Genomic DNA, 14,232 nt, shown 5'->3' with positions numbered 1-14,232 from the left:
GAAAAAGTATCATGTAAGTATCATGAAAAGCCTGTTTGTTTCTTTAAATTAACACTTCCCCCCCCACAAACACACACAAACACACAGACACGCGCACACGGGCACACACAGGCACACACAGGCACACACGCTCCTGCAGCGTTCACTCACTCACACTCCAGCGACCAAACTAACCATTCAGTTATTTTTTGGGTTGAATATCACGGCTCCGTGGTATTTTTATTTGCTCATCCCGGCTGTTTAGGTCCATCAAGCTTCCCTGAATCAATTATGCGGTTTACGGCTGTGGGTTTTTTCTGTTATGTCTTCTTGAGGATGTTGCATTATTTACATAGCCTCCAACTGAATTTGAATCAGAAAAGACTGACTATTACCAATTTAGGATTTTTTTTTTTTTTAAACTATAGTGCGTAGTTTCTGTCGCCCCCATGAGGAATTCTAAGTAATGACAAAACTGTCTGCGCGCCCACATGATACAGGCTTACGCGCCCCCACCCCTCCTCCACACAGTTACTTGTAGCCAAGGAGAACACGGCGGATTAAAAAAACATGATGGACTCTTCAGAAGAGGAAATTATCTTCACTTGAGTCTCTGCTCGGGAACGTCACCAGACGCCACAATATTCTGAACAAAGCCATACTGAGAAATACAGAGAGAGTTGTGACGAGCTGACACACTTTAAGCAAACAAGCTTTAAGTTTGTCAACTTCAAAGTTAAAGTTTTCACATCCTGCAGCAAGTTAGTGTCCTGGATAATTATTAAAATGTTTGACAGAACTCATCTAAATACATCTTCAAAAAATGATCAACACTAGAAAAAAATATTAAGCAAGACAGAGAAACAGAAGGAGGAAAACAAATCAGATTATTCTTATATCACATTCCACAGAGAAAAGGACAATTCTCCCTTTCATAACTTCTATCCAATCTCCCTCCGTCTATCGCCGTACTCTGTTAATCCTCTCTTTTCATCATGCCACCTGATTCCTTCTTTGTTTGACCCATGTCTGCCTCCTTCACCCTGCCTTTAATATCAAGCTTCAATTCATTCATCTGTTTAATGTCACCTTCACTCAGACTCGTTTGTCTAGCCAATCCTATCGGTTTGCCTCATCTTTGCTATCTGTGTAATTCTACTGCTCCTGCTCGACAATTCTCCTCTCCTCCATCGCCATTAAAAAAGAATAATTAATGAATACGGGAAGAGAAAGGTCTCTTCCCATATTCATTAATTATTCTTTTTTAATCTCACTTATTCCTTTTTTTGTTGTTGACACTTTGGTTCTTTCCACGAAGTGGAAAATATCTAAATTACAACCTTGACGTCCATTTTTTCCGAGTGGGTTGCTCATAGTTACACACTAAACGATATGACGTGAATGCAGCACACACCACATCAAGCCAACTAATGCCACCAGTGACAGTTGTTGTTTTTGCAATGCACATTTAATCAAGTCTTTTTAATTTCTATCACCATTAATATGTCTTCCCATCAAAGAGAACTTTCTTCAATTGTGAAATTATGCTGTAGTGTTTTTGAGAAATTACTTCAGGCTCAAGCGTGTTGATATGCTATGCAGCTACCATCAAACTCACTTTGGCAGTGCCTCTTTGGTATGAGATGGATATATACAATATTACATATATTATTATATAACACAGGCCTTATTCAGATGCCCTCTCACGCTAGTGAATTAGAGAAAAGAGGGGGGAAATAAAGAGGGATGAGGGAGTTTTAGAGTCTATTCTATCCAATTAATTATTAGAAACAGAGCCAGTGCCAATCTTTTCATGAGGGATGGCTTTTTACCATTTTTTGTCCCAATGCACACCGCAGTTGTTGTACTTCCTGCTGAAAAAGCACTTTGATTACTGCTTACAGTAAAATAGGTCCTCGTATAACAATCACAGTTCAGAATATGCTGTTGTTAATACAAAGGGAAGAGAAATTGTATTTAAAAAAAAAAAAAAAAAAAATTATTAATCCAATTAATTTTGTCAATTTAATCCAATTTTCATCCCTGCCATGTTTCTTTCAATTTCGAAAGCAAAGCAAATATTCTTGGTATAAGTAGTATTTAGTCTGAACAAATCCAACCATCTCCAACTAGACATGGTTTATTACATTGAAGGCCTCAATAATCCCTAAATGCTGTTCAACAGCCGGGACTCCTCAATATTGGTGTTTTAAACGCTGCAGTTTCCTGTTTTAATTTTCCTCCACAGAGATATTAGCCCACTTACATGCAAATTGCGTCATTTGGCCCTCGTGGCTGGCGACTGGAAAACAAGCACTGCCAAAGACTTGTTTTGTAGAAAAATGCCAGCAGCACAGTCTGTACAGAAGGGAGTGCCTTTATCTCGATAAAATAACAAGGTCACAGAGCAACAAACTACCTTGCAGTTGGAGTGCTGTGTATTTGTGTTTGTGGGCTTCTGTGTGCATATATTTATGCCTGTATATTGTAGAGTGTAAAGCTGTGGGTGATACTGTAAATACCAAAAGGCCACAACAGAAGCTTCACCAGTCTACTGAAAGAGCAGTATCTCCACTTTACAGATCAACTGGAAATGTCACTCTGACCTATTTTTTGTGTGTGAAAGAGCACAAACAAGTATGGATGCGCTACTAAAGTCACCACATTTTCTCTCAACATTTTTTATTTTTTGGACCGTTCAACTACCTGCTGGCTGAAAACTGGGTTTTCACGAATAACTGAAAGGATTTTAAACATTACTCACTTTCCCTGAAGTACCTTTCTAAAGTGGCATGACGAGTGATGAGGAGACTTTTCACTGCAGCGCGGATCTTTTATCTATCTCAGAAAGACACACTTTGTTTTTTGTTTTTTAAATACCTCAACTCTTATGCTTACACTAACATCTGACAGAGCAGTGTGTGAAAAAAGAATGAGATGGGACTCAAGAGTTGTTTTTGTTCCGAGTTATACATTTTCATGCCCCTGTCTAAACAGAAGTGGCAACACAATATTTCACGCCATTTCTTTGTTTAGTATACAGAACAGAGGAGAGGGGAAAAAGAGACATGAAAGCGGGAAGGAGAACAACATGTCACAACAGTTAATAACATTTAAAAACTTTAAATGTTAAATGATAATTCACAACCACAGTGTTGCTTTACGAATACACATATACAGTATATATATATATATATATACATATATATGTATGTATATATATATATATATATACCCTGTGTGTGTGTGTGTGTGACAAGCATAGTGTGCATGCGCTGTGCATAAGCCACGCACATTTTACTAATTTGCTGTTAAAATAACAATAAAATGCTGCGCTATTGACTTGCTCTGGGACCCATAGTATTAAACCACACCTGCTGTTACCACGGTAACTATGGGTGTCGCCAAATCCGCCAGTATTGAAGTTTTAGGTAATATAACTTTAATGAGAAGATCACATACAGTATATCCAACAAAAACTCTCTTCTTGTTTTTTTTAACCCTTTCTTCTCTCGTTGTCTATATATATATTCTGACCCCCTCCCCCATCCCACACAGCCTGTTGGCTTGTGTATCACAGGCTCTGTTGTGGATTATGTTGTTCTGTGGATTATGGGATTAACACATACACACATAATCAGACGCTGTGCACCACCGGAAAAAGCACACTGAACCTCAGTCTGACGTAGAGGAGGATAAACCCGGCAATAACTAACCAAGAGGTGTTACTTTCTCTGCTGTAATTTATACAATTTGCTAAATGTTAATTCCCCGTGCATCATTGTCTACATAGCCATGCCATGACAAGCCATGAATCTGTTGAGTGCTGGCAGTGCAGCGATGTTCTGCTCATCATGACATTATTCTATTTTAATTCATTTAAAGCTCTACCATTCTTAAACCATAAGTTTTTGGGATTGATGAATGTGCTTCCCTACCTTTCATGCAGCCGCTATTTTCCATTTGTTTGAAAGGTCTATCAATCTAAAAACTACTGCATGCTTTGGAAGTACTGCCAGTGTTTCTTCATGTTGTCAGTGTTGCTATTATTAGGTCAGTTATAAAAACATCTAGGTCTAGGAGATTGTCTATCCTGCTGATGTGTTTTTTTTTTTTGAACCTTGCCTCAGCTCTCCATATAGATTTCTATTCTGCCTCATGTGTCAGCAAAGCCATGCTCTGACACTGTGGCCACTACACCTGCGTGTGTCTGCGTGTCCCATGAAACACCATAGACGGTATATAAACTGGACCAACAGATCCCGTTGCTCTGGACGGAGACGGAGTGAAGGATATTAGAAGCACTTTTCCGGTGATGGCTGAGCGTTACTGCGCAGCCTCCAACTGAGAGAGACGACGTAAATGTGCCGTGAGCAACCTGTCTGAAAGTTGTAAGTCTTCTGGTAGCTGTGCCAAGAGAAATCTCAATCATTCCGAATATTGCAGAGACGGAGAGCGTAGGTATATGTAAGGAGATACCATAGGCACAGGCTAATTATTGCTAACTGAAATGCTAGTTAACATTAAATTAATTAAACTTAAACAGCTAATGTAAGTCAAAACTGCCTGCGAGCTTCTCCTGTACTATACAGTAATTCCTCTACTATGCGACAGTAAGTCGCGTGGTTATGACACAATCGTTAGCTTATTTTTACAAAAACGTCCGCTACAGAGCCATAACGTGAGATACAAGGTAATGGAGCCTTTTATACATTGTCGTGTTTCTTTAGAAATAAACAATGGACAAATAAAGTATTTAAACGCTTCAGATGTAAAGTTATTCGCTGTCAAAGTGACGTCAAAATGAATGGCAGTCAATGGAATGCTAACGGGGGATGAATGCTTATTAGCATCAAAATGGCGCCATAGGAGCTACGCGTTGTGAAACACCTCAAAGACTTCATTTATCCTGAAATGATTTAGTAACAGTAGTACAGTGCTCGTTGAAAATGTGCCTGTTTGCAACGGGCCGATTGCTGTGGTACTGCTGTGGCAGTGGTACTGCTGCTTGTAGAATTCTTCAAAACCAAACTGTACCCCAAAATTACTTATAGACAGACCCCGAACCACTTAATATGTACTGTATAGCCTACTACTGACTTACAGTGTAGGTTACATCTACATCAGAGGAAGACATTGTACTACTATATTTACCTGACACCTGACAATATCACAATGAAAATGTGGAGTAATCAGATTAGCCTCATGGACTCATGGCAGTGTGCTACCCACCTGGCCCGTTATGAGAGCTAATCAGCACATATCTGCGTTAATCAACCACCAGAACCGTGTGTGTGTGTGTGTGTGTGTGTGTGTGTGTGTGTGTGTGTGTGTGTGTGTGAGAGTGTGTGCAGAGAGAGAGAGAGAGAGAGAGAGAGAGAGAGAGAGAGAGAGCGAGAGAGACGGTGTCTTGTGAATTGAATGAATTTAACACTTCAGCAGGTGTTAATTTCCATTCAGATTGCAGATTCATGTGTGTGTGCGCTGAGAGAGAGAGAGAGAGAGAGAGAGAGAGAGAGAGAGAGAGAGAGAGAGACGTTGTCTCGTGTCGTATGATCGTTAACGATCATACGACGTTAACTTCAGCAGAGGTGTTAATTTCCAGTCAGGTTTAGTGGCTTGACGGTTAACAGTGAAGTATGGATTTGATTCGCGGGGGTATTTTGGCGATGGTAATGTTATTAGTGTTGTAAGTTAGCAATAGAAAACTGATGTGTCTGCCCAGTTCTGCTCTGAGATTTTCTCGCATTGCACAGCGCTGTGAAGGAATAATCTCTGTGATTACGTTATGTTCTGCCTCTGTTTAGAAGTGGTGAATGTAGGCTACAGCTCACAGCAACTTAATACTATATAGTGTCTGGCTTTTGTTTGATATTTATTGTTGGCAAATGGCTTTTTATTGAGTTACCTCTTAGCGAAATAATAGACACTGAAAAGCAGTGTCAGTGTTCCTTTCAGGTATCCGCTCGTGCTCCAGGAAAGTGAAGAGAAGTAAGTTTGGTCTAGCGCCTAGCGCCCCCAGCCCCATACATACATACATACATACAGATATGTCTCGCTTTATTAGATAGCTGCTGTGTGTGCATGGCAACGCCTCGAGGGCAAATTGTCTTATTTCACATCTGCTATGACCTGGTGACGTCCAATTTTACCTGATAAACTGAATCTTTGTCTTAAGTCTATTTCCAGCACTCAAAATACTTATTATATGATAAACTACAAAGCCTGAACTCTCCCTACACAGAAACAATCAGACAAGCATAGGAAAAAGAACTGGGTGGGGAGATATATGGAGACAGCTGGGATGACAGTCTTAATTCAATTCAAAACTCCACAGCATTTTCCTGAGGTATCATCACAGTTTGACAATTCTAATGCTGCAGAAGGCACCTTGTTGCATAGTTTGGCCTGCTGCCTATTTTTCTTTTCAAATGTACTGGTTGGTCTTGGTTTTAAAGGTTCATGTAATTGATAAGCCTGGGGGAGGCAGATACTCAATCCCTACCACTTGACTCTCAGACAGCAAGCATTCTAACAACACAGCCCTGTCGCCAGAGCACTATAATATCAGAGAACTAGATGTAGTGCTCAGTTTTACCTTTCGTGCATTTATAAATATGTATATATTGTTGTGAAAAACACTTGACAAAAACACAAGCTTTTGGATGATGAGAAGAGTGAGGTAAACATTGTACTGCTCTGTCGCTAACTCCCACTCACACACTCTCTTTGTCTCTCACAGACAGCCCAGTGATCTACAAAACATTGTGACAGCCTAGTTCCACTGATGCTGACAGACGCACGCACGCACGCAATCACTGTTGCTACTTTACATCGGGATATAGGGAGACCCTATCAAGTAGCTTATGTGTACTTGGAGGTATACAATAATCCTGTTAACTCCATGGTAACAGTGTGATTATTTCATTCTTGTGTATGTGGATATTGGTGATCCTGAAAGACAAACACACATAAAGCATCCTACATGACACAGTCACTATGATTTTTGGGGTTTTTCCTTTGACACTGCTGATTTTAAAATAAATATTATAAAAGGTTCTCTTTAATTTAATGTAAGCCATAATAGCACAACATCAAGCTTTCTTTTGGCTAAAGGTAGATATGAAAATCTTTTTCATTTTGGTTTGGCTGTCGGCTTATAGGGTTACAATCATCTGAAGGCCGATTTGAAAATAACCACAGACCACGCTAACTAGTAGTTCAAAGCAGGAGTCTACAAGTTACGCTTTTTTGGGGCAGATAGAATCACTGATTTCATGTCATTACACTCAATTGCAAATAGATGACATGGTTCCTGTTTTCAAACAGTTTCGCAAAAAGCACCTGCATAACAGACCCTGAAAAAGCCATCACAATGTAAGTGCACCTTGTTACACTAATGGTCGGCTATTTCAGCAGTAATATGCTATTTTAATAGGAGCAGAGACTCATTACGTTTTAATATATTCGGTTGCTGTGCAGCTTCAGAAATCAACAATGCATCCTTATCTTCAAAATTCAACCTAGGTCCTACGGGGGCATGCCTCTTTGAATCATGACAAAGCACTTTAATGATTTAATAATAAACAATGAGTTCTGCATCTCTTCCAAACACTTCTCATTAGGAAAGAGTAGACCTTGCATGGCTTACAACGGTCACAAAGCCCCAGCACTTGTTGCATCTCACATCCCTGTGAGCTCTGTTGATTTTGCTGTGGCAAAACTGGATGAGATGCTGTGGAACAAAGAGTGGCTGGCTGCTCAAAGTCTGATTCTGACAAATTGATTTATCTGTGGACATACATTAACAAAATCAATCCTCTTTCTTTTAGAGATAATGTGCTCAGTTAGCTCCAGGTATGCGGTTCAGCCTCCAGCGACATTAGGAGCACATCGATACTGCCAGTCTGACTTCAACCCGAGTCCTACAGTGGTTAACACAGTGCCATCTGGAGTTCATGTGGGGCTAGACATAGTAACAATATTTACTAGATCCACATCAAATTGTAACAAAAAGTTAACAATTCACGCGTCACTACTACACCTCAGGTAATGCACATCAGAACATAATACATGGTCCACTCACATTCAATTGTTTTAATTAATTACTACAACATATTCAGGCCAATCAGCATTGCATTCATTCAGCAGCCATTACAGAGCTGCGATTCTACAACGCTGCCAACTTTAAAAAGAACTGGCAGGGTGGTAATGTCTAAACTGGGCAGCCATGACTTAAATGGAAACGAGCTCTTGAGTATCCCCATGTTGTTTGAGAGTCCCATTTGCCTCTTCTGCTAAGCACATAAAGTCTGATGTTGCTACTTTACATAATAAAACAACTGACCTGCCAGTCAAACCACCCACTCCCAGTTTTGTTAACTGGTATGAAAATAGTTAACCTTTCCATCATTTTCAAATTTACACAACTTTTAGATCTCTCATCCAACATCACTGGCAGAGATAAAAAAATAAAAATAAAACAATTACCCCAAAATATTCTAATGTTGCCCCACTGCTACAGCTATGTAAACGAGCTAAGTGGAGAAACTCATTGCCCTGATTGTGAGCAGCGAGCGCCCTCTGGTGGCTTAACATTGCACCTGATCGCCAAATAAACAGTATACACACCACAGGGCTCTGTTTGTGTGTGTGCACGTGCGTACTAACCAAGTTGTAGTGAAGTCTCGGTGTGGTAATAACCGTCTTGCTGCTTCTTTTTCAACATGGAACAAAGATCCAGCCGCTCGACTGTCTGGTCTCCAAAAAACCTGAGTGTTGCAGTGAGAGAACCAAAGTGACAGTGAGCAAGTGCAAGAGGGTGACGCCTCTAGCAGATAGTAAAGGCCGATGTCAGCCAGCACAGCCGCTTGTCAGCAATGATCACTTAAATTAAAAGTGACAACCGAATTAAGCGCCATGGTTCAATCAATATACTTGGCCAATGTGTCCACCCTCATCAACACAAAAAAAAAAAAACTGGAAACAAAACATTATGCATTACAGTCTTGAACAATATCGAAACATCAGCAAGTCACAAAATTGAGTTAGAACTGGATTTGTGCAAACAGTGTAGTAGTTCTTCCCTGTTATATGTTGCCTAAAAATGTCATGCTTACATCAACAGTAAGCATGCAGTATAGACAAAAAACATTACACAATGAGGCACTGCACATATCGTGGAGTACTGATCATAAAAAGATAATCCTGTACCTGGTTGACTGAATACTTCGTTGTATGAAAAAACAAGCCCTTACTTGTTTGTATAGTTGGAGTAGAGGGCTGGGTCCACACGCTTTATACCCTGACAGACACAAAGGGAAAATACTGTTTATGACATGTTCATCACACTTTTTAGGACATTAATCTTGACGCGCACACACACACACAGACTGAGGGAGGACAAGGACGCCACACGGCAGACGCCAGTCAGGCTATGATGTCATCAGGTGTCAAAGGGGATAGATGCTGTCCTTCCTCTGTCTCTCCCCGCCTGACTACCGCTCACCTCTGCTTATCTTTCCGTCCTCTCCCCCTTCACCTTCTTATTTATATCTTTATCCATTTCATACCCATTCCGTCAATCACTCCACCATTTTCTCTCTCCGATTCTCATGTGCCAGTCTTTAATTCCTGGTTAACTTCTCCCCCTAGTCAATCCTAATATAATAGTTCATACACTTTAAGATAGATCATATACATTAAGTTGTCTTTTTAAATACCACAGCAGGTGGGGTTTTCCCACTAGTAGTTTTAACTGAAGCAATAATTTGGCATCGAACTATTGGATGACATTTTACAGCCACTGAGAGGAAGGTGAGGGGAATAAAAAGAGTAACATTGCGGCTGTTCTGTCAAAGTCAGTTGTTACAAGAAAGCAAGCTACTTGGGACTGTATATTAAAGCATAATTAGAGTGATACAATGCAAATCTATGTTGACATTATCCATTAAAAACAAAACCATGCTGTGCCAGTATAACTTTATGTTTTTATTGTATTCATTAAAATGTTAGTTATTATGCAACTACAACAATTGTTGAAGTTAACATTTCATTTGTATGGTGACTTAATCACTACTTGGTCTTATAGTTAGAAAATCAATTACTTAACAAGTGGACGTGTGTGTGTATACCTGGGATCGTAGTTTTGATACTCTGGATAGCTTCATAATGGTGAGGTGGGGTTCAAACCCACGATTTCCTTCTTGCAGAAGACCCTGCTCCTCAAAACGGCTCCGCAACAACTCTGCAACACATATACACAACACCAAAAGTTATAGTATATATATATATATATATATATAGTTGACGTAATGCAAAACGTTACCATAAACAGACAGCAGTGAGATGGACTGAACATCATGAGTATGTTGATTATCATCTACTTCTTTCTAATTAACCCTTTCAAATCTCTTCAATGGACTTTTGTAAAAGGAAAAAAAATGATGCAGACACACACACAAAAAGCTTTTTCCTATTGTATATCATTTGAACATATAACATAAACAAGGGCACAGACACATACAGTAGACATTCTGCAAGGACAGACGCGCACGCGCACACACACACACACACACACACACACACACACACACACACACACACACACACACACACACACACACACACACACACACACACCCACACACACACACACACACACACACACACACACACACACACACACACACACCCCGACTGATGAGGTTTGGAGGGAAACCATAGAAGTATTTTTAGAAGAGGCGCTCTACAGGGAGAGAAAGGTTAGTATATAATCAATAACAGTGTTGGAGGGAGCAGACAAGAGGACAGGAGCGTCAGACTTCCTGACTTTTCCTTATCCTTATATTGCGTTTCCAAGAACTACAATATGGACTTTCTAATTGTGATCTTGTGATTAAAATACACAAACGTGTTGCTGTTGTTCTTGCTGTTTTGGGTTGTTTTTTTTAAAGCCTAACTACTGCCATACTTCACCTGAGGCAGTAAAGGCAAAATGTCACCACCCAAACACCAAGATGAAACGAGAAATTGAGCAAAACAGTTCCTATTAATACTTTCTCAACACGCTTAACATTTGCTGCAGCACACACTCAATCATGTAACGGTTAGGATGGGGTCAAATGTGGAGGGTCTGATCTATTTATGTCAGCTTAGAGGCTCAGTTTGATTGAGTCAATCCAAATGTTTACATTTTGACGCTGCACGTTCTATGTCTAAGCAAGAAGACACGCCCTCCATCATCACTACCACATCCTTCTCTGGTCATTTGGTATAAAAAGCTCATCACTACTTCCTCATCTAATGATAACTGACAAAAATGTTTCATACAATTCCAATGGATAACTTTTAAAGATTACACACAAAACCTGATAGCCGAGGTCATTTTGTACAACCTAGGCCCTTGTAGCTCTCTCTTTAAAGGATTAATTTACTGCATTTCCTGTTTATATCAAGCCCCCAGATGAAATGCCTTTTGGGATTTGTCTCTGCTTGGCCATCAGTAATATGCCAAATGTAGTATTTGCTCCGATCTGAGCAGTTAATACACAAGCGGCTAGGAAATCCACACGAAAGAATAAGCACCTTGTGGCTCAAACACAAATTAATGAGCAAAAAATCCATTTCCTGTCGTGTGATTGTGCAAACATGCATGTGTCTACTTTTACAAAACACTGTATATTTATTATTAACCAATTATTACTTTGTGTATGTGTGTGCGAGTGTCGCGAGACAAATGGAGCGAGAATCCTCTTAGGAATGTCGGCTTAGTGTTGTTGCCAAAGGCACAACACAAAAACATACACGCAAATGCTTCTGCATACATCCCCACACTTGTACACAACGCAAAATGAGAAATGTAAGATAACTGAAGACGCATCACACGCACAACCCCAGATACTTGCGTGAATACAATATGCAGCTACACACACAGAGAAAATCAAACAAATACCATATTGTTCGACCAAATCCACTTACACCGTTTTAAGAAAAAGGATGTGGTTGCACTGAATATCAAATCAGTGCAAGTAGTTGACTATTCAGGACTAGAACTTACATCCATTGACAGACAATGTGTTCTTACTGTGTTTTATTTTTAATCAAAACCACATTTTTAAACACTACATTTTGTGCTCACTGCAGGGCCTAATGGCAGGTTAAAGAAGTCTACTGTTAAAGCTGCTCCCTAGGTCACTCCACAACAAAAGTCAGGCTTAGACCGCCTATGAACTTTGAATGTGAGAGTTAGCCCACTTAGTTTACCAATAACAATCCCCGGATTACACCCTACGTTCCCAAAAGCGATCTAACCTCTGATCTCCCATAGCAAAGTCCCCACGACAGCAAGCATCGACCCTGTTAAAGTGTCCTTATGAAAGACAATCAGCTGCAGAGTTCCTCAGCTGACCCCAAGTTCAGACATCCCTCCACAGGGACACAAAGGCCACAGAGAAAGTACTGTATCACATTAACACACTGTAATGAAATGTATCCCCTTGTAAAAACAACGCACGAGACGCATTTAGAAAAACTACATGATAAAGACAGACAGACGTGTTGAAGGAGGACAGAAGAAGAGAAGATGACAAAATGACAAAGAGAATGAAAAGCACCGACCTGCCAGACTGTCCAGTGTGTGTCTGTGTTGTCCGGGGGTCAGCCCAACAAACACCACCTCCTTCCTGAAATGACCGATCCCTGAGAAGGGCAGCACCAGATCCCGCCCACCCAGCAGCTCAGCCAATGACGGCTCGACCTGAGCCAGAACCGTTGCCGCCCTATAAGGACATATACACACATGGGTAACACACACACACACACACACACACACACACACACACACACACACAATCCTCTCTCTCCCTCTCATATTACATAATGAGAGAATCTAGTGATTACTAATGACACAATCTTCTACTTGATGTAGATTAAGCATCAGTATCATCACATAACATGGCTGGCACGTTCCAGAGCTTCATGAAGTTGGGTCAATTAAAAGCCCTGGTCATGAAATGTTAGAATGAGAACTTCAGAACATGAAATGTACTTCTCTGAACCACATATTCAATGTGGGAAATAGTGGGGTTTTTTGTTTTGTTTTTAGTCAACCTAAAATACTCCAAAATGGTGGCATTTTCCCCTCATTTATGACACTAGATTGGTTAGTGGTTGGTTAATGTCTGTCGTTATATGGGCCATTTGAACCTTACAAATGAAAACAATGTGATGATTAACTTAACTGGGACCATTCACATGACACATACTTCATTTTTCATTGATATTGCAATGGAAAGCGTGTTTAAACGAAACGTCTTATTCTGATTATTAATCGGAATAATGATTCTAGCTTCAGGGACTGTCGTCCTTCTACAGCGTTTTTAAGGCTCATATTGGAATCTAAACCTAGAAAAAAAAGTTGCAGGCCTATCAACAAGTTTTCCTGGAAGTGCTGAGAGGAAGAGATAAGAAGGAAGCAGCAGCTAACGTGACATGCTGTTAATTAGTCATTTCAGAACCCTGCATCCCAAGCAGTAACTTCTGCCTGTACATGTATTACTACAACAAACATGAAGGAGACCTTGTTTGGTTATCTGATGTTGTGACAATGAATAGCATCACAGAGAATGAATGGGAGAGCTTGTGAAAATATGGCTGTGACAGTAAACTAATTTGAGGGGTGCTCTGTATGATTGAAGTGCAGTATCTTAGCTGTAGTGTGTGTTAAATCCTGGGAGAGCAATATTGAAAACTGAAAAACCAGGACAAAAGAGATTTTATTTAATTATATCCTAAATCAGATTACATAACAGTGACTGCTGAAATATAATGTGTAGCACAGGTCTGTGTGTGTACGTCAAAAAAGCTGATCAGCATCCATCCGCATTTGTGTGTACATTTGGGGAGGGACAAATCCATATCGCAATATATATGCTCTTCTGCAATTATTTTTATTGATGCACTAGCACCAGTATTGGAATAGATTTTGTATGAATATTTAAACTTTAAACTGTTCTGATTTATGGCGGCTCAGCCTTTACCAGTTATTGAGCATTTTGGCATTCAAATAATGACACATTTTGCGTGTGTTGTGTGTTAGGAACAACTTCTATGCAGTTTGGTACACACCGTTTCATCTCAGCTGGCTTGAAAAATCAGTTAACACTGAAAGCTCTTCATCATGCATGATTTATGCAAATTACAGGAGACATTTTCCTCTTCAGTTAGACAAGTTCAACATACTGTGTGTATGCT

At 40.0% G+C, this 14,232-nt stretch overlaps 1 protein-coding gene across 2 annotated transcripts in view; it reads right to left on the bottom strand.

Moving 5' to 3' along the window:
* The window catches only part of akap7 (A kinase (PRKA) anchor protein 7), a 46,059-nt gene that overhangs the window by 27,621 nt on the left and 4,206 nt on the right, over window positions 1–14,232 (bottom strand). For both annotated transcript variants that reach the window (XM_078275025.1, XM_078275027.1), the window contains exons 6-9: window positions 12,598–12,758; window positions 10,113–10,225; window positions 9,237–9,283; window positions 8,650–8,750 (exon numbers count right to left, since the gene is read on the bottom strand). In XM_078275025.1, coding sequence (XP_078131151.1) covers window positions 8,650–8,750; window positions 9,237–9,283; window positions 10,113–10,225; window positions 12,598–12,758 — 422 coding nt within the window. The remainder of the gene's footprint in view (window positions 1–8,649; window positions 8,751–9,236; window positions 9,284–10,112; window positions 10,226–12,597; window positions 12,759–14,232) is intronic.

Source organism: Sander vitreus, chromosome 18 (assembly GCF_031162955.1).
Source record: "Sander vitreus isolate 19-12246 chromosome 18, sanVit1, whole genome shotgun sequence".
NCBI lineage: Eukaryota > Metazoa > Chordata > Actinopteri > Perciformes > Percidae > Sander > Sander vitreus.
This window is presented reverse-complemented; position numbering and strand designations above follow the sequence as displayed.